General features: G+C 47.9%; 1 protein-coding gene across 1 annotated transcript in view; it reads left to right on the forward strand.

The window, feature by feature from the left end:
* Positions 1–17,628, forward strand: part of ptpn22 (protein tyrosine phosphatase non-receptor type 22) — a 67,585-nt gene extending 49,957 nt beyond the window's left edge. The window contains exons 19-27 of the mRNA XM_084313295.1: positions 1,250–1,277; positions 1,674–1,874; positions 9,434–9,579; positions 11,425–11,452; positions 13,235–13,318; positions 15,188–15,288; positions 15,495–15,519; positions 16,982–17,065; positions 17,182–17,628. Of these exons, the coding sequence (XP_084169421.1) occupies positions 1,250–1,277; positions 1,674–1,874; positions 9,434–9,579; positions 11,425–11,452; positions 13,235–13,318; positions 15,188–15,288; positions 15,495–15,519; positions 16,982–17,065; positions 17,182–17,243 (759 nt within the window). The 3' untranslated portion in view covers positions 17,244–17,628. The remainder of the gene's footprint in view (positions 1–1,249; positions 1,278–1,673; positions 1,875–9,433; positions 9,580–11,424; positions 11,453–13,234; positions 13,319–15,187; positions 15,289–15,494; positions 15,520–16,981; positions 17,066–17,181) is intronic.
* Positions 17,629–25,000: the final 7,372 nt, after the last annotated feature.

Raw genomic sequence — 25,000 nt, forward strand, 5'->3', positions numbered from 1 at the left:
ATTACTGTATATTTATTACTCATTACCTTTTATTCCTTACGCTTATCATTGTATTTTATACGTATATATATACTTTTTTTTCATGTCTATTCTATTTTATTATTTTGTATTTTTGCACAATCCATTGGTCTGTCTCACCTGTCTGTCTGTCTGTCTGTCTGTCTGTCTGTCTGTCTGTCTGTCTGTCTGTCTGTCTGTCTGTCTGTCTGTCTATCTATCTGTCTGTCTGTCTGTCTGTCTGTCTGTCTGTCTGTCTGTCTGTCTATCTATCTGTATGTCTGTCTGTCTGTCTGTCTGTCTGTCTGTCTGTCTGTCAGTCTGTCTGTCTATTTCACCTGTCTGTCTGTCTCACCTGTCTGTCTGTCTGTCTGTCTATCTCACCTGTCTGTCTGTCTGTCTGTCTGTCTGTCTGTCTGTCTGTCTGTCTGTCTGTCTCACCTGTCTGTCTGTCTGTCTCACCTGTCTGTCTGTCTGTCTGTCTGTCTGTCTCACCTGTCTGTCTGTCTGTCTCTCTGTCTGTCTGTCTCACCTGTATGTCTGTCTGTCCTGTCTGTCTGTCTGTCTGTCTCTCTGTCTGTCTGTCTGTCTGTCTCACCTGTCTGTCTGTCTGTCTGTCTCACCTGTCTGTCTGTCTGTGTGTCTGTCTCACCTGTCTGTCTGTCTGTATGTCTGTCTCACCTGTCTGTCTGTCTGTCTGTCTCACCTGTCTGTCTGTCTGTCTGTCTGTCTGTCTGTCTGTCTGTCTATCTGTCTGTCTGTCTCACCTGTCTGTCTCACCTGTCTGTCTGTCTGTATGTTGTCTGTCTGTCTGTCTATCTGTCTGTCTGTCTGTATGTCTATCTGTCTGTCTGTCTCACCTGTCTGTCTGTCTGTATGTCTGTCTGTCTGTCTATATGTCTGTCTGTCTGTATGTCTATCTGTCTCACCTGTCTGTCTGTCTCACCTGTCTGTCTGTCTCACCTGTCTGTCTGTCTGTCTCACCTGTCTGTCTGTCTGTCTGTCTGTCTCACCTGTCTGTCTCTCTGTCTGTCTGTCTCACCTATCTGTCTGTCTGTCTCACCTGTCTGTCTGTCTCACCTGTCTGTCTCACCTGTCTGTCTGTCTGTCTCACCTGTCTGTCTGTCTGTCTGTCTGTCTGTCTGTCTGTCTCACCTGTCTGTCTGTCTGTCTGTCTGTCTGTCTGTCTCACATGTCTGTCTTGTTCACCTGTCTGTCTGTCTGTCTCACCTGTCTGTCCTCTTTCTTACAGAGCTTGAGAGTAAAGCTGAACTACACAAGTAAGCCTCTACTTCTACTACACACTCTACTACACAAAATATGGTCCTGTATATACATTCTAAAATATACAGAAATGTATAGTAATAAGTGTAAAATTGTAAAGTGTCGATTTACAAACCATATGCCTAATATCAGAATCTATGCAAATGTGTTGACGCACAAAGGGAGGTGGTTATTCAGGAGTTTGTTAACCCTTTCACTGCCGCACTACCAAATGGTTAACCCTTTCACTGCGACAACACAGAAGGTTGACCCTTTCACTGCCACACAACAGCAGTTTAGTGTGATAGTAAAGGGTTAACCTTCTGTAGTGTGGTAGTGAAAGGGTTAAGGAGAAGTGGCCGAGACGGAGACTGGCTGTCGTTGATGATCACTTCCTGTCTATGTGTGTACAGCGTGTGAGAGCCTGACTCCGCCCCTGCCAGAGAGGACCACAGCGTGTGAGAGCCTGACTCCGCCCCTGCCAGAGAGGACCGCACTGTGTGAGAGCCTGACTCCGCCCCTGTGTGAGAGCCTGACTCCGCCCCTGTGTGAGAGCCTGACTCCGCCCCTGCCAGAGAGGACCCCAGAGTCCTTTGTCCTGGTCAGTGAGAGAGGTGAGAGTGTAATTCCATCACAAACACTTAATTGTCCTACTTGTACCAGGGGCGATTTGTCGATGTGTCCTTGAGCAAGACTCCGCCGTTGGTGTGTGAATGTGTGAGTGAATGGATAAAAGCGTTATATAAAAAAAGCAGCCATTTACCAAAAAAAAAGCAGCCATTGTACTGATCCATTGTAGACTGCCTTCCCGAATTTCCCCAAGGGGATCAATAAAGGAATATCTTATCTTATCTTATCTTTATTTTAAGCTCCCTGTTCTCAGGGGTTTTGACCGGGCACTGTTTATAAGATAAGATATTCCTTAATTGATCACTGTTTATAAGATAAGATATTCCTTTATTGATCAATGTTTATAACTATAAGATATTCCTTTATTGATCCTTTATTGATCCCCTTGGGGGAAGTGGGGCGTCATAGCAGCATGGGGGAGGGGGAGGGGAGGTACAGGTATGGGCAGGGTAATAAAACAGTAGAAAGACATACATATAGGTAATAAAAATTGTATCTGAATATAAAAATACGAGGAAAAAAGTTAAAAGTGTAAACAATATACAGTAATTAACTCAATATAAAAATATGAGGAAACATAAACGGTAAACAATATAATTAACTGGTACTAGTTTAGTTTAGTTTACTCAGTTTATTTGATCAGGGACAGTGCATATCAATCAACAGTTTATACATTTATAAATGAATACAAATTAAAACTGTAAATATGCCAACATTAGTCCCTGGGCTAGATGTTTAAGCCAGAAAAGAAACAGAAAAATAGACGGATATTAAAGCTAATATAAAAACAGTTTAAAACATAATATGTTTTCTGAATATTATTCTGTACATTCACTCTCTAGGCATTTTGTGCATCTATAAAAAAAAAATGTAAATGTATAAACACACATATGGCAGGCACACCATATGATTATGATAATCACACATATGCACACATATACATAATCATAAATCACACATAACCACATAATCACAATAAGGACAGTCAGGCCAGTAGGCGAGCATGAGGGGGGGCTGGGCAGCTGGACGGAGACATGGTTCTGGTCACAGAACTGACTGGGCAGCTGGACTGAGACGTGGTTCTGGTCACAGAACTGACTGGGCAGCTGGACGGAGACATGGTTCTGGTCACAGAACTGATTTAGTAACAGCTACTAACTATCACTGTCACAACTCTGGACCTGAGAACTAGAGACTCACATCACCGGACCGACTATCTTGTGTTTGTACTAGAGACTCATATCACTGGCCTATCTTGTGTTTGTACTTTTTATATTATTTTATTGTATCTGTATCTATAGTGTGTATAGATACTGGACTGTATAGGACTGTGAAGCTCTGTACCCCCCCCCCTGTACCACCCCCCCCCCCCCCCCCCACGCTGCTTTGACACCCGGATTTCCCCGAGGGGATCAATAAAGGGTCATCTCATCTTATCTTATCTTATCCTGCCTAGTACTGCTGTTACCGACTACTTGCTATGACATTAGAATTTGTGCAGAATTACTGTTTGCATTTGTTTTGAATCCCTCTGGATAACGGCGTCCGCAACGTAGAAGGTAACGCAGTAAAGGGTCAGTGGCTGAGGGGGGGGGGGGGGGGGGGGGGGGGTCAGGAGGGAGACTGAGGGGGTCAGGAGGGAGGGGGTCAGAGAGAGGGAGGGGGTCAGGAGGGAGACTGAGGGGGTCAGAGAGAGGGAGGGGGTCAGGGGGGAGACTGAGGGGGTCAGAGAGAGGGAGGGGGTCAGGGGGGAGACTGAGGGGGTCAGAGAGAGGGAGGGGGTCAGAGAGAGGGAGGGGGTCAGAGAGAGGGAGGGGGTCAGAGAGAGGGAGGGGGTCAGAGAGAGGGAGGGGGTCAGGGAGAGGGAGGGGGTCAGGGAGAGGGAGGGGGTCAGGAGGGAGAGGGAGGGGGTCAGGGAGAGGGAGGGGGTCAGAGAGAGGGAGGGGGTCAGAGAGAGGGAGGGGGTCAGAGAGAGGGAGGGGGTCAGAGAGAGGGAGGGGGTCAGGAGGGAGACTGAGGGGGTCAGAGAGAGGGAGGGGGTCAGAGAGAGGGAGGGGGTCAGAGAGAGGGAGGGGGTCAGAGAGAGGGAGGGGGTCAGGGAGAGGGAGGGGGTCAGGAGGGAGACTGAGGGGGTCAGAGAGAGGGAGGGGGTCAGAGAGAGGGAGGGGGTCAGAGAGAGGGAGGGGGTCAGGAGGGAGACTGAGGGGGTCAGAGAGAGGGAGGGGGTCAGAGAGAGGGAGGGGGTCAGGAGGGAGACTGAGGGGGTCAGAGAGAGGGAGGGGGTCAGGGAGAGGGAGGGGGTCAGGGAGAGGGAGGGGGTCAGGAGGGAGGGAGGGGGTCAGGAGGGAGGGAGGGGGTCAGGAGGGAGACTGAGGGGGTCAGAGAGAGGGAGGGGGTCAGGAGGGAGACTGAGGGGGTCAGAGAGAGGGAGGGGGTCAGAGAGAGGGAGGGGGTCAGGGAGAGGGAGGGGGTCAGAGAGAGGGAGGGGGTCAGGAGGGAGGGAGGGGGTCAGAGAGAGGGAGGGGGTCAGAGAGAGGGAGGGGGTCAGAGAGAGGGAGGGGGTCAGGGAGAGGGAGGGGGTCAGGAGGGAGGGAGGGGGTCAGAGAGAGGGAGGGGGTCAGAGAGAGGGAGGGGGTCAGAGAGAGGGAGGGGGTCAGGAGGGAGACTGAGGGGGTCAGAGAGAGGGAGGGGGTCAGGAGGGAGACTGAGGGGGTCAGAGAGAGGGAGGGGGTCAGAGAGAGGGGAGGGGGGTCAGAGAGAGGGAGGGGGTCAGAGAGAGGGAGGGGGTCAGGGAGAGGGAGGGGGTCAGAGAGAGGGAGGGGGTCAGAGAGAGGGAGGGGGTCAGGGAGAGGGAGGGGGTCAGAGAGAGGGAGGGGGTCAGAGAGAGGAGGGGGTCAGGGAGAGGGAGGGGTCAGAGAGAGGGAGGGGGTCCAGGAGGGAGGGAGGGGGTCAGGAGGGAGACTGAGGGGGTCAGAGAGAGGGAGGGGGTCAGAGAGAGGGAGGGGGTCAGAGAGAGGGAGGGGGTCAGAGAGAGGGAGGGGGTCAGGAGGGAGAGGGAGGGGGTCAGGGAGAGGGAGGGGGTCAGGGAGAGGGAGGGGGTCAGAGAGAGGGAGGGGGTCAGGGGGGGAGAGGGAGGGGGGTCAGAGAGAGGGAGGGGGTCAGGAGGGAGAGGGAGGGGGTCAGAGAGAGGGAGGGGGTCAGAGAGAGGGAGGGGGTCAGGAGGGAGAGGGAGGGGGTCAGAGAGAGGGAGGGGGTCAGAGAGAGGGAGGGGGTCAGGAGGGAGACTGAGGGGGTCAGAGAGAGGGAGGGGGTCAGAGAGAGGGAGGGGGTCAGAGAGAGGGAGGGGGTCAGAGAGAGGGAGGGGGTCAGAGAGAGGGAGGGGGTCAGGGAGAGGGAGGGGGTCAGAGAGAGGGAGGGGGTCAGGAGGGAGACTGAGGGGGTCAGAGAGAGGGAGGGGGTCAGAGAGAGGGAGGGGGTCAGGAGGGAGACTGAGGGGGTCAGAGAGAGGGAGGGGGTCAGAGAGAGGGAGGGGGTCAGGGAGAGGGAGGGGGTCAGAGAGAGGGAGGGGGTCAGAGAGAGGGAGGGGGTCAGGGAGAGGGAGGGGGTCAGGGAGAGGGAGGGGGTCAGAGAGAGGGAGGGGGTCAGGAGGGAGAGGGAGGGGGTCAGAGAGAGGGAGGGGGTCAGGAGGGAGACTGAGGGGGTCAGAGAGAGGGAGGGGGTCAGAGAGAGGGAGGGGGTCAGAGAGAGGGAGGGGGTCAGGGAGACTGAGGGGGTCAGAGAGAGGGAGGGGGTCAGAGAGAGGGAGGGGGTCAAGGAGAGGGAGGGGGTCAGGAGGGAGACTGAGGGGGTCAGAGAGAGGGAGGGGGTCAGAGAGAGGGAGGGGGTCAGAGAGAGGGAGGGGGTCAGAGAGACTGAGGGGGTCAGAGAGAGGGAGGGGGTCAGAGAGAGGGAGGGGGTCAGGGAGACTGAGGGGGTCAGAGAGAGGGAGGGGGTCAGAGAGAGGGAGGGGGTCAGAGAGAGGGAGGGGGTCAGAGAGAGGGAGGGGGTCAGAGAGAGGGAGGGGGTCAGAGAGAGGGAGGGGGTCAGAGAGAGGGAGGGGGTCAGAGAGAGGGAGGGGGTCAGAGAGAGGGAGGGGGTCAGGAGGGAGACTGAGGGGGTGAGAGAGAGGGAGGGGGTCAGAGAGAGGGAGGGGGTCAGAGAGAGGGAGGGGGTCAGAGAGAGGGAGGGGGTCAGAGAGAGGGAGGGGGTCAGAGAGAGGGAGGGGGTCAGAGAGAGGGAGGAAGGAAGGAGGGAGGGGGTCAGGAGGGAGAGGGAGGGGGTCAGAGAGAGGGAGGGGGAGGGGGTCAGAGAGAGGGAGGGGGTCAGGAGGGAGAGGGAGGGGGTCAGGAGGGAGACTGAGGGGGTCAGAGAGAGGGAGGGGGTCAGGAGGGAGACTGAGGGGGTCAGAGAGAGGGAGGGGGTCAGAGAGAGGGAGGGGGTCAGGAGGGAGACTGAGGGGGTCAGAGAGAGGGAGGGGGTCAGAGAGAGGGAGGGGGTCAGGAGGGAGACTGAGGGGGTCAGGAGGGAGACTGAGGGGGTCAGAGAGAGGGAGGGGGTCAGGAGGGAGACTCAGGCTGAGATCAGAAGGAAGGAAGGAAGGAAGGAAGGAAGGAAGGAAGGAAGGAAGGAAGGAAGGAAGGAAGGAAGGAAGGAAGGAAGGAAGGAAGGAAAGGAAGGAAGGAAGGAAGGAAGGAAGGAAGGAAGGAAGGAAGGAAGGAAGGAAGGAAGGAAGGAAGGAAGGAAGGACATTTTTTTCGAGCCATTTAGCATTCACAAAAAATGACATACACAAATCAATTTACAAGTTGGCCAAAAAGGTTAGGGCAGAAGTAGGCTGGACGAGATACGCCTCCTAAAGTGTGTAAACTGAAGTACAGGAAGTACCGGCTACAGGCTTTCCGGTTTCAACAAAACAATTATAGAAACGTGTGAAGTGCACAATATTTCCTCGTTTTAAGCCACTGCAGCGGCTTTGCCTGAAGAATTCACTACATGACCGGGACGTTCTAGCTTGTTTGCCGACAGGATTCGGGAAAAGTTTGGTCCGTTCGGAGGCAGCTTCCAGGGGAAGTACATACACCGGGACATTCTACTCCATAGACACTTTCGGCCGTAGTGCTTTATCTCACGGAGGAGATAAAACTGGGAGCGAGGTTAGGGCTGAAGCTATATGCCCTAACCCAGTGCATCATCTTACATTTATCGCTGATCTTCGTCATCAACCAACAAAAACAAAACAAAAAATTATAATAATTAACAACAATCAGCAAGCAAACATCTTTATTTGAATAATGTCTACAACCCCCCCCCCCCCCCCCTCCACAAACTCCCCCGGCCAAAACCGATAAAGCACACTGTCGGACGTCTTTGAGAGAGGAGGGGGCACAGGACCGGTTGACAGAATGTACTGTATATTGTATTGTAACTCAGTTACAAATAGTTTCCCCCTACTCTGTATTGTATATTGTATATATGTATATTGAACACTTTTGTTTACACTTGTTTACGTACTTTTGACTTTCTATTTTATACTGTCATGTACGAAGGTCTAACGACCGCACCTGAAGAGTATCTGGAGCAGGCTGTACATCAGGGGTCGCCAATTAGATTTGCCCACGGGCCGAATTTTCCCCAAGCCATTGTGTGGCGGGCCAATGATAAGTGAACATTTTTTAACTGTAAAAAAAAAACGACATATACATGTTTGCACTGTCTTTTTTCTATTATAAAGTGCCTCTCAGACAGTGCATTACACATGAACAGATCAGTAATTTGATTTTAATGCAGGTGCTCGCATTATAAATCGAGATCAGTAGGGTGCATTTGATTTTAAGCACCACAGCGGGTGTATTATACATCGAATGTATTATTATTATTATTATTAAAACACAACACTCACCGGCATAATGCAGGCAGCCCTGCCCTGGACTTGATATTGTTTCTGCTTCGGTCCTCCAAAATCCATGTTAATAACATGTTAAATGTCCACTCGCGTTGAATGCCCACCCAACTTGAACAGTTGCTTGCTCGTGTTGCCATGTCAACAAGCGAGAGTCACCGGTTGCTTATTGCAAGAGTTACCTGTTGCGATAAACCCGTATTTTAAGAATGACACCTGTTTATTAAAATAAGCTTTATAGGTCGTAAGCTCCTCTTCTGGCTCATCATATTTCCCCGTTGCATTGCAAAGAAGTTATTCAAAGACGTTTGTTTTGTTTTTGCAAACGTTCGCTCGCCTCGCCGGCATGCCAAACGCGGAAGTGAAAGTGAAATTCCATTGGTTCTCCCAGTCCATGTGACCATTTCTAGCATTTCAATTGGCTATAGTGACAGCCATAGATATGATGAATAGATAGATACAGCTTCAAAAGACACTCTGGCGTCACAACGAGTGAATATTTCCTGCGCGTAAAATAAACATCATATTCTCAAAATAACCTGACGGGCCAGAAATTATTGCTGGCGGGCCCATTTCGGCCCGCGGGCCGCCTATTGCCGATCCCTGCTGTACATGAACAGAAACAGCCTCTCTCAGTAAATGTTTTCAAAATAGTCCCGGGCAGGCAGGTAATAACAAACACAAGACGTTGTTCCAAAATTAGTAAATGATATTTATTATGCCGGGTAGGAATTTAAACCTCCACTGATGGTTAGATCGGCCACAAAGGGAAAAAACAACCCACAAACAATTAACAAACAGGGAGAGGTATAAGGGGAGAACAAACAAGGGAAGTATAATACTAAACCAGTCTGGACAAACAAAGAAACACCACTCTAACCATGCCACTCCAGTTTAGGATGAACACCAATCCACCTCCTATCTCTGGAGTGTGGGATAAACCACCGCTCTAACCGTACAGCTCACGGCTTAGGATGAAATCTAGGAAGGCCAACAAGATCTACATACATATACTTAAACGTACAAGCTCACCTTCTTAAACATAGAAACACCACTCTACCCATGCCGCTCACAGTGTAGGATGAATCCAAGGTGGCCAACAATATATATATCTCCCACAAACATGTAAAGCACAATGGCAACCTCACTCTACTCAAAGACTGAGCAATTGACTGAGAATGAGGCGCCGAGACGTGTGTGTGCTGTCAGGTATTTGGCTACCCATCCCTCCTGATGTGATTGCCATCAGCTGTCATTCATTAGGCAATCAGCACTCTTCAGTAGGAATGGGCAGCACCTGACAGGGAGAGAAAAAAGACATCATTAGCTCTCATGTTCCACACACACACATCACATACAAAACATAACACATTAAATATACTAACCTGATGTTCAGAAGGTGTCATAAATACAGTAATAATGGTAATGACCAACCCACGTACCCAGGTACGTCACATATACTTATCTATTTTTATTTTTATCTAGCACACTCTCAGGAACAGAACAGAAAAAAGCATTTGATATAAAAGTATTCTGTATTTTTCTATGACAACTAATAAAGAAACTGAAACTTGAATGTTTTAAACCGGCTCTGTGCCCTTCCAGCGCGTGAGAACGCTGCCCCCTGCCTGCGGAGCCAGACCTTGCAGGCGGGCCTCACAGAGCCTGCTCAGAGGATAGGCACGTCTTCAGAGTGGGCGGGGTCCTCTCAGCCCAAGAGCTTCCTGGACGCGGTCATGGGCAGGAGCAAGGTAACGGACACGCTGTCCATCACACAGAGCCGGGTCGAGACCTTAACGGACACGCTGTCCATCACACAGAGCCGGGTCGAGACTTTTTTGGGGCCCTATATAGACAAAAAGAAAAATTTGGGGGCCCCTTCCGTTTCACCTTAAATCAGCCGTTTTGCCAATCTGATCTTTGATGATTGACGTCTTGATAAACCTCTTTAGCCGGCGGACCGCAAATGACATCGCGCCATAAATCCATCTCTACAGACTGTATGAATTAATGTTGCGTTTTTTTTTTTTTATGTAGCCAAGAGTAAAGACCCTAACCCTGTCAAAACAGCAGTCATAGTGTATATTTTCAGCAATATGTTTGTTTACCAATGAGTTTAGGAAATGTATTCAGAAACTAGCTAATATCGATGCACCGCCATTTTGTTTGTAGTCATTATGAGGAGAGGAGACCCAGGGCTTTCCAATTCACTATCGCAGCGTCCTCCGTGCGTCGTGGGGCGTCTCGGGCTCCGCGGTCGTGGCAGGCAGGCCGGTGGTGAGTGTGCCTCGCCGAGGGGCCGTTGAGCCTCCATCTCCCGTGAGATGGCCGGGTTCCGGCCCTGGTTCCGGCCCTGGTTCCCCCGCCAGCTCCTCTGGTGGCCGAGGATGTGCGTGGCAGACTCCTGGCCTCGGCTCGCTCTGGTCGTAAGGCGGGTGACCGGCCTGGTTTTAGCGTTGTGCTGACCTGAACTGAGTGACCCGACTGGTTTATTGAAATTTAACACACATGCTGGACTGAACATGAATTGTTTGTTTTTGTGAAATGTTTGCTTATGATTTGAATTGAATCCAATACATGGACATTTTGATTTTGAATTGAGCATGACTCTTTTTGTGATTATGAAGTTATGAAAAGGTAATATTGATTGATACATTGTTGCAAACTAACCTATGATTTTGCTTACTAATTAGTCTAGGCCTACTATTAATTAAGTTATTTGTCTACCTTTATGTGGTACAGTCTTATGCCGAGCTATAGGCCTAATTAACCAATTAAAAGTTATTTGATTTGCATTGGCAGGTTTTGGCCCTGTCTGGCATAAGTAGACACCGCTACAATGTTACACGTGCTGCATGATGACAATACTGTACTTGTGCTGCATGATGACACTACTGTACTTGTGCTGCATGATGACAATACTGTACTTGTGCTGCATGATGACACTACTGTACTTGTGCTGCATGATGACACTACTGTACTTGTGCTGCATGATGACACTACTGTACTTGTGCTGCATGATGACACTACTGTACTTGTGCTGCATGATGACAATACTGTACTTGTGCTGCATGATGACACTACTGTACTTGTGCTGCATGATGACACTACTGTACTTGTGCTGCATGATGACACTACTGTACTTGTGCTGCATGATGACACTACTGTACTTGTGCTGCATGATGACACTACTGTACTTGTGCTGCATGATGACACTACTGTACTTGTGCTGCATGATGACACTACTGTACTTGTGCTGCATGATGACACTACTGTACTTGTGCTGCATGATGACAATACTGTACTTGTGCTGCATGATGACACTACTGTACTTGTGCTGCATGATGACACTACTGTACTTGTGCTGCGTGATGACACTACTGTACTTGTGCTGCATGATGACACTACTGTACTTGTGCTGCATGATGACACTACTGTACTTGTGCTGCATGATGACACTACTGTACTTGTGCTGCATGATGACACTACTGTACTTGTGCTGCGTGATGACAATACTGTACTTGTGCTGCATGATGACAATACATTTGGATCTAATCTAATTAACCCATTCATGCCCTCTCAAACGTTCCCCCCAGAGTGTTCGAGTGAAGAGTTCAAGACAAGGTAAGCTTTGATGTGGTTATTTATTTACTTGTTTTTACCTCATGACTGAGCTCTGCAGCTACAACCCCCCCCCCCCCGTTCTGAATTAACTAGTTATAAAGTGTTGCGATCAAAGACGCACAGAAAGAACTGAAGGACTTCACTTCAGTTCCACATTCTCCTACACTGTTGCACCATTACTGAGACACAGAGACACAGAGACACAGAGACACAGAGACACTGAGACACAGAGACAGAGAGACACTGAGACACAGAGACACAGAGACACAGAGACAGAGAGACACAGAGACACAGAGACAGAGAGACACTGAGACACAGAGACACTGAGACACTGAGACACTGAGACACTGAGACACAGAGACACTGAGACACTGAGACACTGAGACATAGAGACATAGAGACACAGAGACACTGAGACACAGAGACACAGAGACACAGAGACACAGAGACACAGAGACACAGAGACACTGAGGACACTGAGACACTGAGACACTGAGACACAGAGACAGAGAGACTGAGAGACAGAGAGACACAGAGACACTGAGACACAGAGACACAGAGACACTGAGACACAGAGACACTGAGACACTGAGACACTGAGACACAGAGACACTGAGACAGAGAGACACACAGAGACAGAGAGACAGAGAGACAGAGAGACACTGAGACACAGAGACACTGAGACACTGAGACACTGAGACAGAGAGACACAGAGACACAGAGACACTGAGACACTGAGACACTGAAACACAGAGACACACAGAGACACTGAGACACTGAAAACTGTCGTCGTGTGCCAGACAGCTGCTTGCGTAATCTATGCCATCTTGACGGATGACTTCATGTGTATGAATTCCACTTTAAAGCCCCAAATCCGTACTTTTCCCCCGTACCTAAATACAGCTAAATGTGGGGTCTATACTGTATTCACATACATTCCGTAGCTAACAGTGTATTGCACTACCACAGGACCTAGCATGTCCTACCATGCTCTGTAAATAACTCATGTACATATACCGATATGCCCTACTCTGTTTACTTGTTTTATTGCACAATGTCATTCTATTGGATTCTATTATATGTTATTACTATTGTATTATGCACGTCGTTGCGGGCAAGACCACCTGCATTTCATTGTATACTCGTATGCTGTGACAAATAAAACTCTTGACTTGACTTGACTTCAATGTTAGCCTTATCTATGAGCCTCCCACACATTACACCTCGCCAATGAGAGTCCGCGCTGGCAGGTGAAAAGATGTGACAGGCTGCCTCCTCGTGTATCAGAGGGGACACGTGATTCAAGGCTTCTATACTCCCTACAACCGGCCAGTGGGGGGCATATGTGAGCAACGTTCAAGACAGGGGAGAATTGGCACAGTGGAATTGGGAAAATAGAAAAAGAGGAGAAAAAGTGGAGAAAAAAAATAAAAATTATATAAAACCACAAACATTGAAGTACTCACAAGAAAACATCACAACAAACAAAACAAGTGAATGAAAGCTCACTCAATATTCATAAGTCAGATATTTATTCTCCAACCATAAAATACATATTCCATAATCAGTCCATAAGTACAAAACAGATAAAAATCGTTTATATGATTTTAACTCATATAAATATATAATATAGCATAACTTGTAAGAACAGTGTAATAGCAGTACTCATCCATACCTCCGGGTGGCGCCCTTGTTTACCACACAAGCGCAGCCCGCTGTGTTTACCAGAGGCAGGTGTGTGTATGTGGGTCAGTAGTTTATCTTTGTGGTTTTTCTTGGCAGTGCCTCCGTCTGCAGCGCAGCAGCCCGCTGCCCCCCCCACGGGCCCGGCTGCCCCCCCCACGGGCCGGGCTGGGGGAGGAAGTGGTGAGTAGCAGCCGACAGAGGGACCACATACTGCACTATATTAACTCACCTCAACACCCACTTTACTCACTTTAGACACTTTTTTTTGTATTCTCTTTTCCCCCCTTCTTTTTCCGTTTTTCTCCCCTCCCAATGTTAGTCGTTATGCCAATTCCCAGTCCCCTTCCTGGTCGTTGCGCACTCTACCCCCTACCGTCGGTCCGGGAGGGCGGAGACTATCACATGCTTCCTCCGACACATGTGTAGCCAGCCCACCGCTTCTTTTCACCTGGCAGCGCGGACTCTCACTGGGGGAGTGTAACGTGTGGAAGGTCACACTACCTCTCTTAGATCCTTCCCTCGCTGTGCAGGCCCCCCGACCGAACTGTAGGAGTCGCTGTTTACAACGACCAGGACCCACCCACCGGCTTCCCACCCTCTAACAAAACAAGATTACAAACATCTCAAAACAAACTGGTCAGACTACTGCTTGACCTTACTCCTAGAACCCACCTCACCCCTGCCCACTTTGACAACCTAGGATGGCTTAGAGTAGACGACAGAGTACAGCAACTTGCAATGGGCCTGGTCTACAAGATACACTACACGACCAAGGTACCCATGTACATGTCAAAATACTTCCCAAAGGTCAGTGAATACCACGATCACAACACCAGAGGGAGCTCCACAAATCATGAATAAATAGTATTTTACTATGACAATTAATAAACAAACTCTCACTGACAGGCTTCACATATTTCCAGGGGTGTAAAAAGTACCCAGAAATGATACTTAAGTGAAAGTATGGGTACCGTCTCAAAATCGTACTCAAGAAAAAGTCAGAGTATCTGGCTAAAAACACACTTGAGTCAAAGTAAAAAAGTTTCTACTTTTAAATGTACTCAAAAGTAAAAGTAAAAAAAAAATTTCTGACTGTCTTATTCTTCTGATAGCAGGTGTTTAATCAAAGATCCCCGCTTTCTAGTCTTGCACAAGGACCAATCAGCATGGGTATGGGCGGGTTCATTGTCCATTGATGGGGATTTGATTGGTTGTTTTTAAATAAAGTGCGGCCGCAGGATTAATAACGTTAGCGTTAGTTTGGCCAGAGAAACAACTATACTAATTAAAATGGTTGGACCTGCGAGACTTGTACTTTGTACTTTGTAGGTCTGCATTTTAAATGTAAGGAGTAAAAAGTATGTTTTTTTCCTCTGAAATGTAATTGAGTAAAAGTACAAGTATACAAACCTAATAATACTTGAGTAAAGTACAAATCCCCCAAAACAGTACTTAAGTATTGTAACAAAGTACAATTACTCAAGTACTTTACACCCCTGAATACTTCACTATATTAACTCTCACTGACAGGCTTCACATCGCTTCACTTTCATATCACTCCGGTTAGACTTCATTTCGTCGTACTTCATACTTGTGCGCCGACAATAAATGTAATCACTGATTTTAGTACCTATTTATTTATTTTATACCCAGTTTAACCCTTTCACTACCACACTATACAGAAGGTTAACCCTTTACTATCGCACTACAGACGGTTACCCATCTCTAGTGTGATAGTAAAGGGTTAACCTTCTGTAGTGTGGCAGTGAAATGGTTAACCTGCTGTCACGTGGCAGTGAAAGGGTTAACCTTCTGTAGTGTGGCAGTGAAAGGGTTAAGCGTTTGGTAGTGCGGTAGTGAATTTAATCACCTGTACATTGTATATCACTGTTGCACTTTACTGTTACATTTGCTCTCTGGTTGGATGACAAACTTCTTTTCGAAAATCAAAACGGATTTCAGTTTTTACAAATCCATGAACATTTGATTAGGGTCTGGTTCTCAGAAAGTGTTGTTTTGTTTCCCACCTCACCCTCGTGTCTCTCTCAGCTGAGGCTGGCCAGCCTGATACGAGACGCAGGGCGTCCCTGGACACTGCCCCCTCGGAGGACAGGTCACACAGACACAAGGGGACAAAGTCCAGGTCAAAGGTAACGATCTGTGTGGCTCTGTGTATTGATTGATTGATTGATTGAAAACTTCAAAGGAAAAAGATCAAACGATCTAATAATGTGATTGCCGTTCAACGCATGGCAGGTAAACGTGTACATATACATGGATGGCGCAGATTGAGTTAATGGAAACGGAAGGTGTTCCGCTCTAATCCATTGTTTTTGTTTTTTCTTCCTCTTCTCAGAGTTTCTTCAGACACAAAACAAAACGTAAGTAACACAATATATTTTGTTATGAAATTCTTGATCCTCCGATCACAAATGTTGCTTCCCTCTGACAGAAAGAAGGTTGCTTCCCTCGGACAGAAAGAAGGTTGCTTCCCTCTGACAGAAAGAAGGTTGCTTCCCTCGGACAGAAAGAAGGTTGCTTCCCTCGGACAGAAAGAAGGTTGCTTCCCTCGGACAGAAAGAAGGTTGCTTCCCTCGGACAGAAAGAAGGTTGCTTCCCTCTGACAGAAAGAAGGTTGCTTCCCTCGGACAGAAAGACGGTTGCTTCCCTCTGACAGAAAGAAGGTTGCTTCCCTCGGACAGAAAGAAGGTTGCTTCCCTCTGACAGAAAGAAGGTTGCTTCCCTCGGACAGAAAGAAGGTTGCTTCCCTCTGACAGAAAGAAGGTTGCTTCCCTCTGACAGAAAGAAGGTTGCTTCCCTCTGACAGAAAGAAGGTTGCTTCCCTCTGACAGAAAGAAGGTTGCTTCCCTCGGACAGAAAGAAGGTTGTTTCCCTCGGACAGAAAGAAGGTTGCTTCCCTCTGACAGAAAGAAGGTTGCTTCCCTCGGACAGAAAGAAGGTTGCTTCCCTCTGACAGAAAGAAGGTTGCTTCCCTCTGACAGAAAGAAGGTTGCTTCCCTCGGACAGAAAGAAGGTTGCTTCCCTCGGACAGAAAGAAGATTGCTTCGCTCGGACAGAAAGAAGGTTGCTTCCCTCTGACAGAAAGAAGGTTGCTTCCCTCGGACAGAAAGAAGGTTGCTTCCCTCGGACAGAAAGAAGGTTGCTTCCCTCTGACATAAAGAAGGTTGCTTCCCTCGGACAGAAAGAAGGTTGCTTCCCTCGGACAGTAAGAAGGTTGCTTCCCTCGGACAGAAAGAAGCTTGCTTCCCTCGAACAGAAAGAAGGTTGCTTCCCTCACAAAGAAAAGAAAGAAAGAAAGTTCCCTCTGGACAAACTTTGTCAACAGTTGTGAGCGGTTGTGATCGGAAGATCAAGAAAAGAGAGCAGTGTTTGAGATCCAGTAGGTCTATAGACCACTGCACTTCTGCATTACATGGAGCTCATGGCAGAGCGCGGGGGATCTAATGAATGAACGTTTATTAGAGCCTTGATGTAAGTGGTTGTAGCTACGGCTGTAGCAAACTCTGCATGCGCACATTGGTCCAGAGACCATCCCTGCGCAATCTGCGAATGCGCAGATTGGGGAGTAGGTGCAGAAAAGCGTATATATTTCGGCAGAGAAAGTGCCGATCGACTTGGGATCGGTCTCTCCGTGTTCAGGAGACTCGGGTGTATAAGAAAGTCTACTCGATTGGATCTCCAGCACGCCCACAGCGCCGTAGCTACAACCACTTACGTCAAGGCTCTAATCAACAAGGCTCTAATGAACATTCATTCATTTTATCCCCCCGCTTTTTGTTGCTGTGGTCTATTAGCGATGACACGTGTGAATTGTCTTCTCAGCAAAGACGCCACCGGCACCTCCACCTGTTCACCCGGGGTTGCCAGCCTCTTACGGGGGGGCCTCCACCTCCCCCTTCAAGTTCGGTAGGTGTTCTCCATCATTCACACCGCTTGTCATTCCCATATCTCTGGTTTTTGACATCATATTCATATCAGTCATATTCGTGAAAATAAAAGATATCCCTCTCTCTGTCTTCCAGGATTCGGGTTACGTTTCGGGAAGCCGAAAGGCCCCAGGAATCAGCCTGAGACCTGGGTGTGAGATGTGGGTGCGAGTCCCGTCGTATCTCTACGCTCCCTGCTCCTCCTAACCTCCGGAGGCGGAACGTCCCCTGAGGCCTCCTAATATGCAAATGGATCCCTAGCAAAAAACAAAAACCTTTCTTACTATCTGACCATCATTTTGACCACCGCCAGCGGCCTTTGGACCGGACAGGAGCCATGGCGAACGCCACACAGCGCTGCCTGTAAAAAAGCGATTAAGGTTTTATTCTTGATTCCTGAGGAACGTTGTTTGTTCACTCCGTAGGCGGCTATGTGTAAAACAACCATTTGTTGTGTGTTTTTAAACGCTGGCATCACTGGAGATCTTCTTTCTTTAACGTGGGGTTTATGTGATGGGAACAGAATGGGGACAGCCTTGTGTGAACAGTAGCCCCTCTCCCGTAAGGTAGGGAGGTCAAACGTCTGCCGTCACCAAAAATACTCTTTAAAAGAATCTGGCCTATATTTATTTAAATAGCATATTCCACCTCTGTGAGATGGTCTACAACATAAAATAAATTTGAAATGTTTTTAGTGGCAACATTAAAAAGATTGTTACAGCAACTTCCTGTAATCACTTGACCCCACTATAATCCATTATAATGGATCACGGAAAACGGCCCTTTGAGCTCAGAGAGGAGCGTAAAATAGCAGAGAGAACGTTTGCGCCGCTTTAGTCTCATTGAATTCCTAATAGGTGACGGCGCACCCATCGTCCTTTTGGTTAAAAACGCAAATGTCCCAAACGGAGTGGTTTCACACGGTTGTAGTCGAGACTTGGGGGAACATTTAAATGCAAAAAAACTCATTTGTCGGCTCCTATTTAAGGAGAGTAGCCATTTGAATGAAAGACGTCGACGCCATTTTGACAGGCATTTCTCCAACAAATCATCAACCGACAAACGCCATTGGATACAATTTGAGTGGTTGTTTGTTCTACCAATCGAAAGTATCATCCGGGACTTTGGCTTTTTTTGTGAGGGAAGTGGAAAACGGAAGGAGTCGAAACTGCGTTTCTTGAATACCATTGTGGGCGGAGCTCCCGTTCGATGACATCACGGCAGAACATTTGACCTTCCTTCCATTGGGTTTATCTGATGGAGAAAAGGATGTGAGTGACGCCTTGGTGTAAATAGTAAGCCCCTCCCCCCAAAGCTCAGGGCTGGAACCCTGAACTCTAGCGTTTTAGTGTTTGACATACATGGGACAGATGTGTCCATGAAACGGACCACAGTGTAGTACCGACATGATACAATACAGTGTATATATAGCTCCCCAAAGAACATGGACAATATGAAGTATGGTACGAGTATTCCACAAAGACATGATGGAAGATCCCGTAGCATTGCCCCCCTTGTCTAAGAAAGAGACAAACGCTGCTTCTATTTCTCTCAGGACCCAGTGATGAACCTCCCTGCAAGCTTTGCACCGCTGCACCACACTGCCCTGTAGCCATGACCAGTTGATTGTAGCCTTGCTGGCAGCTCTCGGCCGCATTGTGTATGTTAAAGGAACACGCCAACATGTTGGGAATGTTGGCTTACCGTCTTTATCCAGAGAGAGACAAGAAGATAGAGACCAGTTTCCTCTCTGTGCGTTCAGTAGAAAGCTATCTTATCTTCTTGTCTCTCTCTCTGGAGAAGACGATAAGCTAATTTCACAAAATCTTGGCGTGTTCCTTTAAGTGTTAAATAGCTATATAGCTAATATATCACAGCCACTGAGGGTGGAGTTTGAGATGGGTCAAAAAAACTAGTGACCAATGAGATGAATTTGCTTGCACAGTGAAGCGTGTGTAAAAGTGAGAGGTTATATCCCTTTTTTTTTATTGTACGTGTGTTAACGGGTTCAACCCATTGTTCTATGAGGAACCTCACCGCCTTCATGTGTGTTAACGGGTTCAACTCATTGTTCTATGAGGAACCTCACCGCCTTCATGTGCCACGAGTCACAATCTCCCGCTCTGTGTTCGTCTGTGGAATATTAAAGGGGAACTATGCACAATTTAAGAATTCATACAATGTTATTCCTGTCTTGTCATATCTAGACAGTCCAGATATATTAGTGAAAACAAACCACTCTCCCAAATCCAAAGACTAGAGTAAATAAACACAAACGTGGGACGTCATCAAGTCTGGAGCTGCACCGTAGATGATGAACTGGGAAACACCTCATAGGTGACACAGAGCACCCACAGGGATGTTCCGTGCATACGGGTACATTTTGTGTGCCGTCCTTCGGATGAGACGCTAAACCGAGGTCCTGACTGAATCTCGTCGTTAAAGAACCCAGGACGCCTATCGCAAAGAGTAGGGGGTTCCCCCGACGTTCCTGGCCAAATTCCCAATCAGGTCTCTGACATCAAGGCCACCTAATCATCCCTCCCCCATTAATTGGCTGATATCAATCCCTGTCTCCTGAGCCGTTCAGCCACTGTGTAGTGATGTGTGCCTGGTGCCAGTGTATGGTAGTCAGTGTGTAGTGTGATGTGTGCCTGGTGCCAGTGTATGGTAGTCAGTGTGTAGTGTGATGTGTGCCTGGTGCCAGTGTATGGTAGTCAGTGTGTAGTGTGATGTGTGCCTGGTGCCAGTGTATGGTAGTCAGTGTGTAGTGTGATGTGTGCCTGGTGCCAGTGTATGGTAGTCAGTGTGTAGTGTGATGTGTGCCTGGTGCCAGTGTATGGCAGCCATTGAGCCTGTAGCCCAAGGTTGGGTTCTACCAGTGGTGGTGAAGGAGGCCATTTCCACCCTACATTGTGGGGAGCGCTTTAAGTGTCTAGAAAAGCGCTATATAAATGTAATGAATTATTATTATTATTATTTTCTGTTTCAGAACTGAGAAGAATACTATAGAATAAAAACTCAAACAAACGTCGCTCCGAATCAGTCTCCCATTCAGCGTCAACGGGGCAGCTCCTATGACGTCACAAGTTCATACCCGATGACGTCACAAGTTCATACCCGATGACGTCACAAGTTCATACCCGATGACGTCACAAGTTTAATTACTTACCTTCGAGCTCGAGTTCACAACTATTGAGTGAACTTTCCTAGACCGTGGGATTAACATATTGGTATTCTTCATTTGGGTGATGTTCCCCTTCGAGCTCGAGTGAATGTAATGCATCCATGTGCTGTACAACTGAATTAAATATTACATACACTGGTTAAATACATACAATTATTTATTTTAAAAAAATACAGGGAGTCTATGCATTCCCATTGTGTGGCTTTGTACTGAATGAACAAGACGGAATCACACGTAACAGAATCCTATTACAGGTAACGTATTAAACACCCACCCCACCCTATAACTATTACAGGTAACGTATTAAACACCCACCCCACCCTATAACTATTACAGGTAACGTATTAAACACCCACCCCACCCTATAACTATTACAGGTAACGTATTAAACACCCACCCCACCCTATAACTATTACAGGTAACGTATTAAACACCCACCCCACCCTATAACTATTACAGGTAACGTATTAAACACCCACCCCACCCTATAACTATTACAGGTAACGTATTAAACACCCACCCCACCCTATAACTATTACAGGTAACGTATTAAACACCCACCCCACCCTATAACTATTACAGGTAACGTATTAAACACCCACCCCACCCTATAACTATTACAGGTAACGTATTAAACACCCACCCCACCCTATAACTATTACAGGTAACGTATTAAACACCCACCCCACCCTATAACTATTACAGGTAACGTATTAAACACCCACCCCACCCTATAACTATTACAGGTAACGTATTAAACACCCACCCCACCCTATAACTATTACAGGTAACGTATTAAACACCCACCCCACCCTATAACTATTACAGGTAACGTATTAAACACCCACCCCACCCTATAACTATTACAGGTAACGTATTAAACACCCACCCCACCCTATAACTATTACAGGTAACGTATTAAACACCCACCCCACCCTATAACTATTACAGGTAACGTATTAAACACCCACCCCACCCTACAGGACAACTACAGTACAGTCGTTCAAGCAATGCAATTATAGTTGATTTTTCTTTTTTAATAATCAAAAAAAGGTCTCAGTCCAAACATCGACAACATCAATTATGGGTTCTAGGACACAGAGCGAGCCCTGTTTGTTGGAACGGCAATGTACAGCGAACCACAAGAGAACACGACAGAAGGCATATATGTGACAGTTGCTGTAGCTGCCAGTTTATTTCCAAATCAAGTCAATAACGCCTCGTCTCTATTAGTTATGTCCATCCTGGCTGGGGCGAGCCCTGGTCCAGGAGATCTGTGAGGTTAACCCTTTCACTGTGACAATACAGAAGGTTAGCCCTTTACTATCACACAACCGACAGCGATGCTCCATCATTAGCATCATTAGCTCCGCGGATGGAGCATCGCCGTCGGTTGTGTGATAGTAAAGGGTTAACCTTCTGTCGTGTGGCAGTGAAAGGGTTAAGTGTCGGACGAACAACTCCTCTCTGTTTTACAGAATGAGTCGTCTGAATGAAAACGGGTAAAAATACATTTTTAAAAACTATATATTATATTCTTTTTTCTTTTTTATTTTTTTTGCAAATTCAACTCTGCCTCTCTTTGTTAACAAGCAATGCTGTTTGTTATTTAAGATGACGGACTCGGCACTGACAGATTTGTGTTCATTGTGCTGCTTTTATAAAGCCTCAAATGACGGCTTACAATATTTCATGAAAGCAAAGTGTTTTGTTTGTCTAAGATTTTAAAAGGTTTAAACTTTACAGCACTGACAAAGTTGAACAAAGTGCTGTACAAGTCCCAACAAATATATATATTATAATAATAATAATAATAATAATAATAATAATAATAATAATAATAATAATAATAATAATAATAATAATAATAATAATAATAAATAAATATATATATTTTTCAAAATTCGAAGGTCAGCCCTACTATACAGTATGTACTATATAGAGACGGTAGATAAATCCAGTCTACAGTCCATGCTGCCAAATATGAAACAATAAAACCACGTTGTCCTGTGAAACGACACACTTTGGCCGAGGAGCGAATTATCCGGGGATTAAAAACAAAAACAGAGTCAAGAGTAATAATAATTTAAGGGAGGAAGATGAAAAGGGATAGGATCTGAGAAACGTCCGTTGTATCTCGAGAGGGAGGAGGAGGGGAGAGGGAGGGAGGATGGGAGAGGGGGGAGAGGGAGGGAGGAGGGGAGAGGGAGGGAGGATGGGAGAGGAGAGGGAAGGAGGGGAGAGGGATGGAGGAGGGGAGAGGGAGGAGGGGAGAGGGAGGGAGGGGGGGAGAGGGAGGGGAGAGGGGGGGAGGAGGGGAGAGGGAGGGAGGAGGGGAGGCCTGTACGTTAATGCCAAGCAAGCAGTGCAAAAATGCTTCCGCATTCGTCACCGCACGCTAGTGCGGTAAAGCGCCCTTCTTTTCAGACAAATGCTACCGTGCGTGCACCGGCGGCGGCGTGCTCGCTCAGGTGCGTGCGTGCGCCGGCGTGCTCGCGCGAGGTGCCCGCGCATGCGCATGAGATCCGACACGAGCGGAGCTCAATATATATAAGTCACCGCCCCTAATCCAGTATCTAGCAATAGCTCAATTGGCAAGGACACATGGCTGTGGATCCTATGGCTTGTTTGCTGGCGAGTTCGAATCCCATCGAAAATATTTTTTAACGTGATTTTTTTTTAACGTGTATTCTTTCGCCGGTTAAGGTTAGGCATAGGGATGTCCCGATCCGATCACGTGATCGGGATCGGGGCCGATCACGTGATTTTCCGAAGATCGGGATCGGCAAAAAAAAAAAAAAAAAAAAAAAAACGATTTTTTTTTTTTTTTTTTTTACTTTTTTTTTTTTTATTCAACAAACATGACCATGTTCACGTCTTAAACTCATACTGAGGCCTTAGTTTTGGTTTTAAATTGCATATCATCATTCATTTATTTATTGTCACAGAGCAGAAGAATTTTGCCAAAACAAACCAATAGTATCCAGCTGCAGAACGGCAGACCAGCCACAATCTCAGACCCAAATAATTTTTATTTAAATTTTTTTTATCCCAATTTCTCACATTACATTCACCCTGAATGTTGACGTTATCCAGGTGAAAAGTTAACTTCATAAATCATTTGATGTATAAAGGAAATGCGTTTGGGTCTGAGAGTGTGGCTGGTCTGCTGTTCTGCAGCTGGATACTATTGGTTTGTTTTGGCAAAATTCTTCTGCTCTGTGTGACAATAAATAAATGAATGATGATATGCAATTTAAAACCAAAACTAAGGCCTCAGTATGAGTTTAAGACGTGAACATGGTCATGTTTGTGGAATAAAAAAAATAAAAAAAATAATTTTGATCGGATCGGGAAATATCGGTATCGGTAGATACTCAAAATCACATGATCGGGATCGGATCGGGAGCAAAAAAACGTGATCGGGACATCCCTAGTTAGGCATGGTTAAGGTTAAGGTTAGGCATTGTTTCGGAGTTGGTTAAGGTTAGAACGGTTAAGTTTAGGCGCTGTTAAGGAGCTGGTTAAGGTTAGAGTTTGTCAAAGAGAATGGCAATATAATTTCTATGGTTAAGGTTAGGCATTGTTTCGGAGTTGGTTAAGGTTAGAACGGTAAGTTTAAGCGTTGTTAAGGAGCTGGTTAAGGTTAGAGTTTGTCAAAGAGAATGGCAATAGACAGCCTATTTCCGCGCGACCTGGGCGTGGGCGGCGGAAAATGAAAGGCGCATTACTGCATGCCACTACGGTAAATTTTTGCACTGCTTGCTTGGCATAAAGCTACACGCGGAGGGAGAGGAGAGGGAAGGAGGGGAGAGGGATGGAGGAGGGAGAGGGAGGAGGGGAGAGGGAGGGAGGGAGGAGGGGAGAGGGAGGGAGGAGGGGAGAGGGAGGAGGAGGGGAGAGGGGGAGAGGGAGGAGGAGGGGAGAGGGAGGATGAGGGGAGGGGAGAGGGGGGGAGGAGGGAGGAGGGGAGAGGAGAGGGAAGGAGGGGAGAGGGATGGAGGAGGGGAGAGGAGAGGAAGGAGGGGAGAGGGATGGAGGAGGGGAGAGGAGAGGGAAGGAGGGGAGAGGGATGGAGGAGGGGAGAGGAGGGAGAGGGAGGGAGGAGGGGAGAGGGAGGATGAGGGGAGGGGAGAGGGAGGGGAGAGGGGGGGAGGAGGGGAGAGGAGAGGAAGGAGGGGAGAGGGAGGGAGGAGGGGAGAGGAGGGAAGGAGGGGAGAGGATGGAGAGGGGAGAGGGAGGAGGGGAGAGGGATGGAGGAGGGAGAGGAGAGGGAAGGAGGGGAGAGGGATGAGGAGGGGAGAGGGGGAGAGGGAGGGAGGAGGGGAGAGGGAGGATGAGGGAGGGGAGAGGGAGGGGAGAGGGGGGGAGGAGGGGAGAGGAGAGGGAAGGAGGGGAGAGGGGGGAGAGGGAGGGAGGAGGGGAGAGGAGGGAAGGAGGGGAGAGGGATGGAGGAGGGGAGAGGGAGGAGGGGAGAGGGATGGAGGAGGGGAGAGGAGAGGGGAAGGAGGGGAGAGGGAGGGAGGAGGGGAGAGGGAGGAGGGGAAGGGAGGGAGGAGAGGGAGGAGGGGATAGTGAGGGAGGAGAGGAGAGGGAGGATGGATAGTGAGGGAGGAGAGGAGAGGGAGGAGGGGAGAGAGGGAGGAGAGGAGAGTGAGGGAGGAGGGGAGAGGGAGGGAGGAGGGGAGAGTGAGGGAGGAGAGGAGAGGGAGGAGGGGAGAGGGAGGA

This window comes from Notolepis coatsorum (assembly GCF_963971535.1).
Source record: "Notolepis coatsorum genome assembly, chromosome: 4".
Classification (NCBI taxonomy): Eukaryota; Metazoa; Chordata; class Actinopteri; order Aulopiformes; family Paralepididae; genus Notolepis; species Notolepis coatsorum.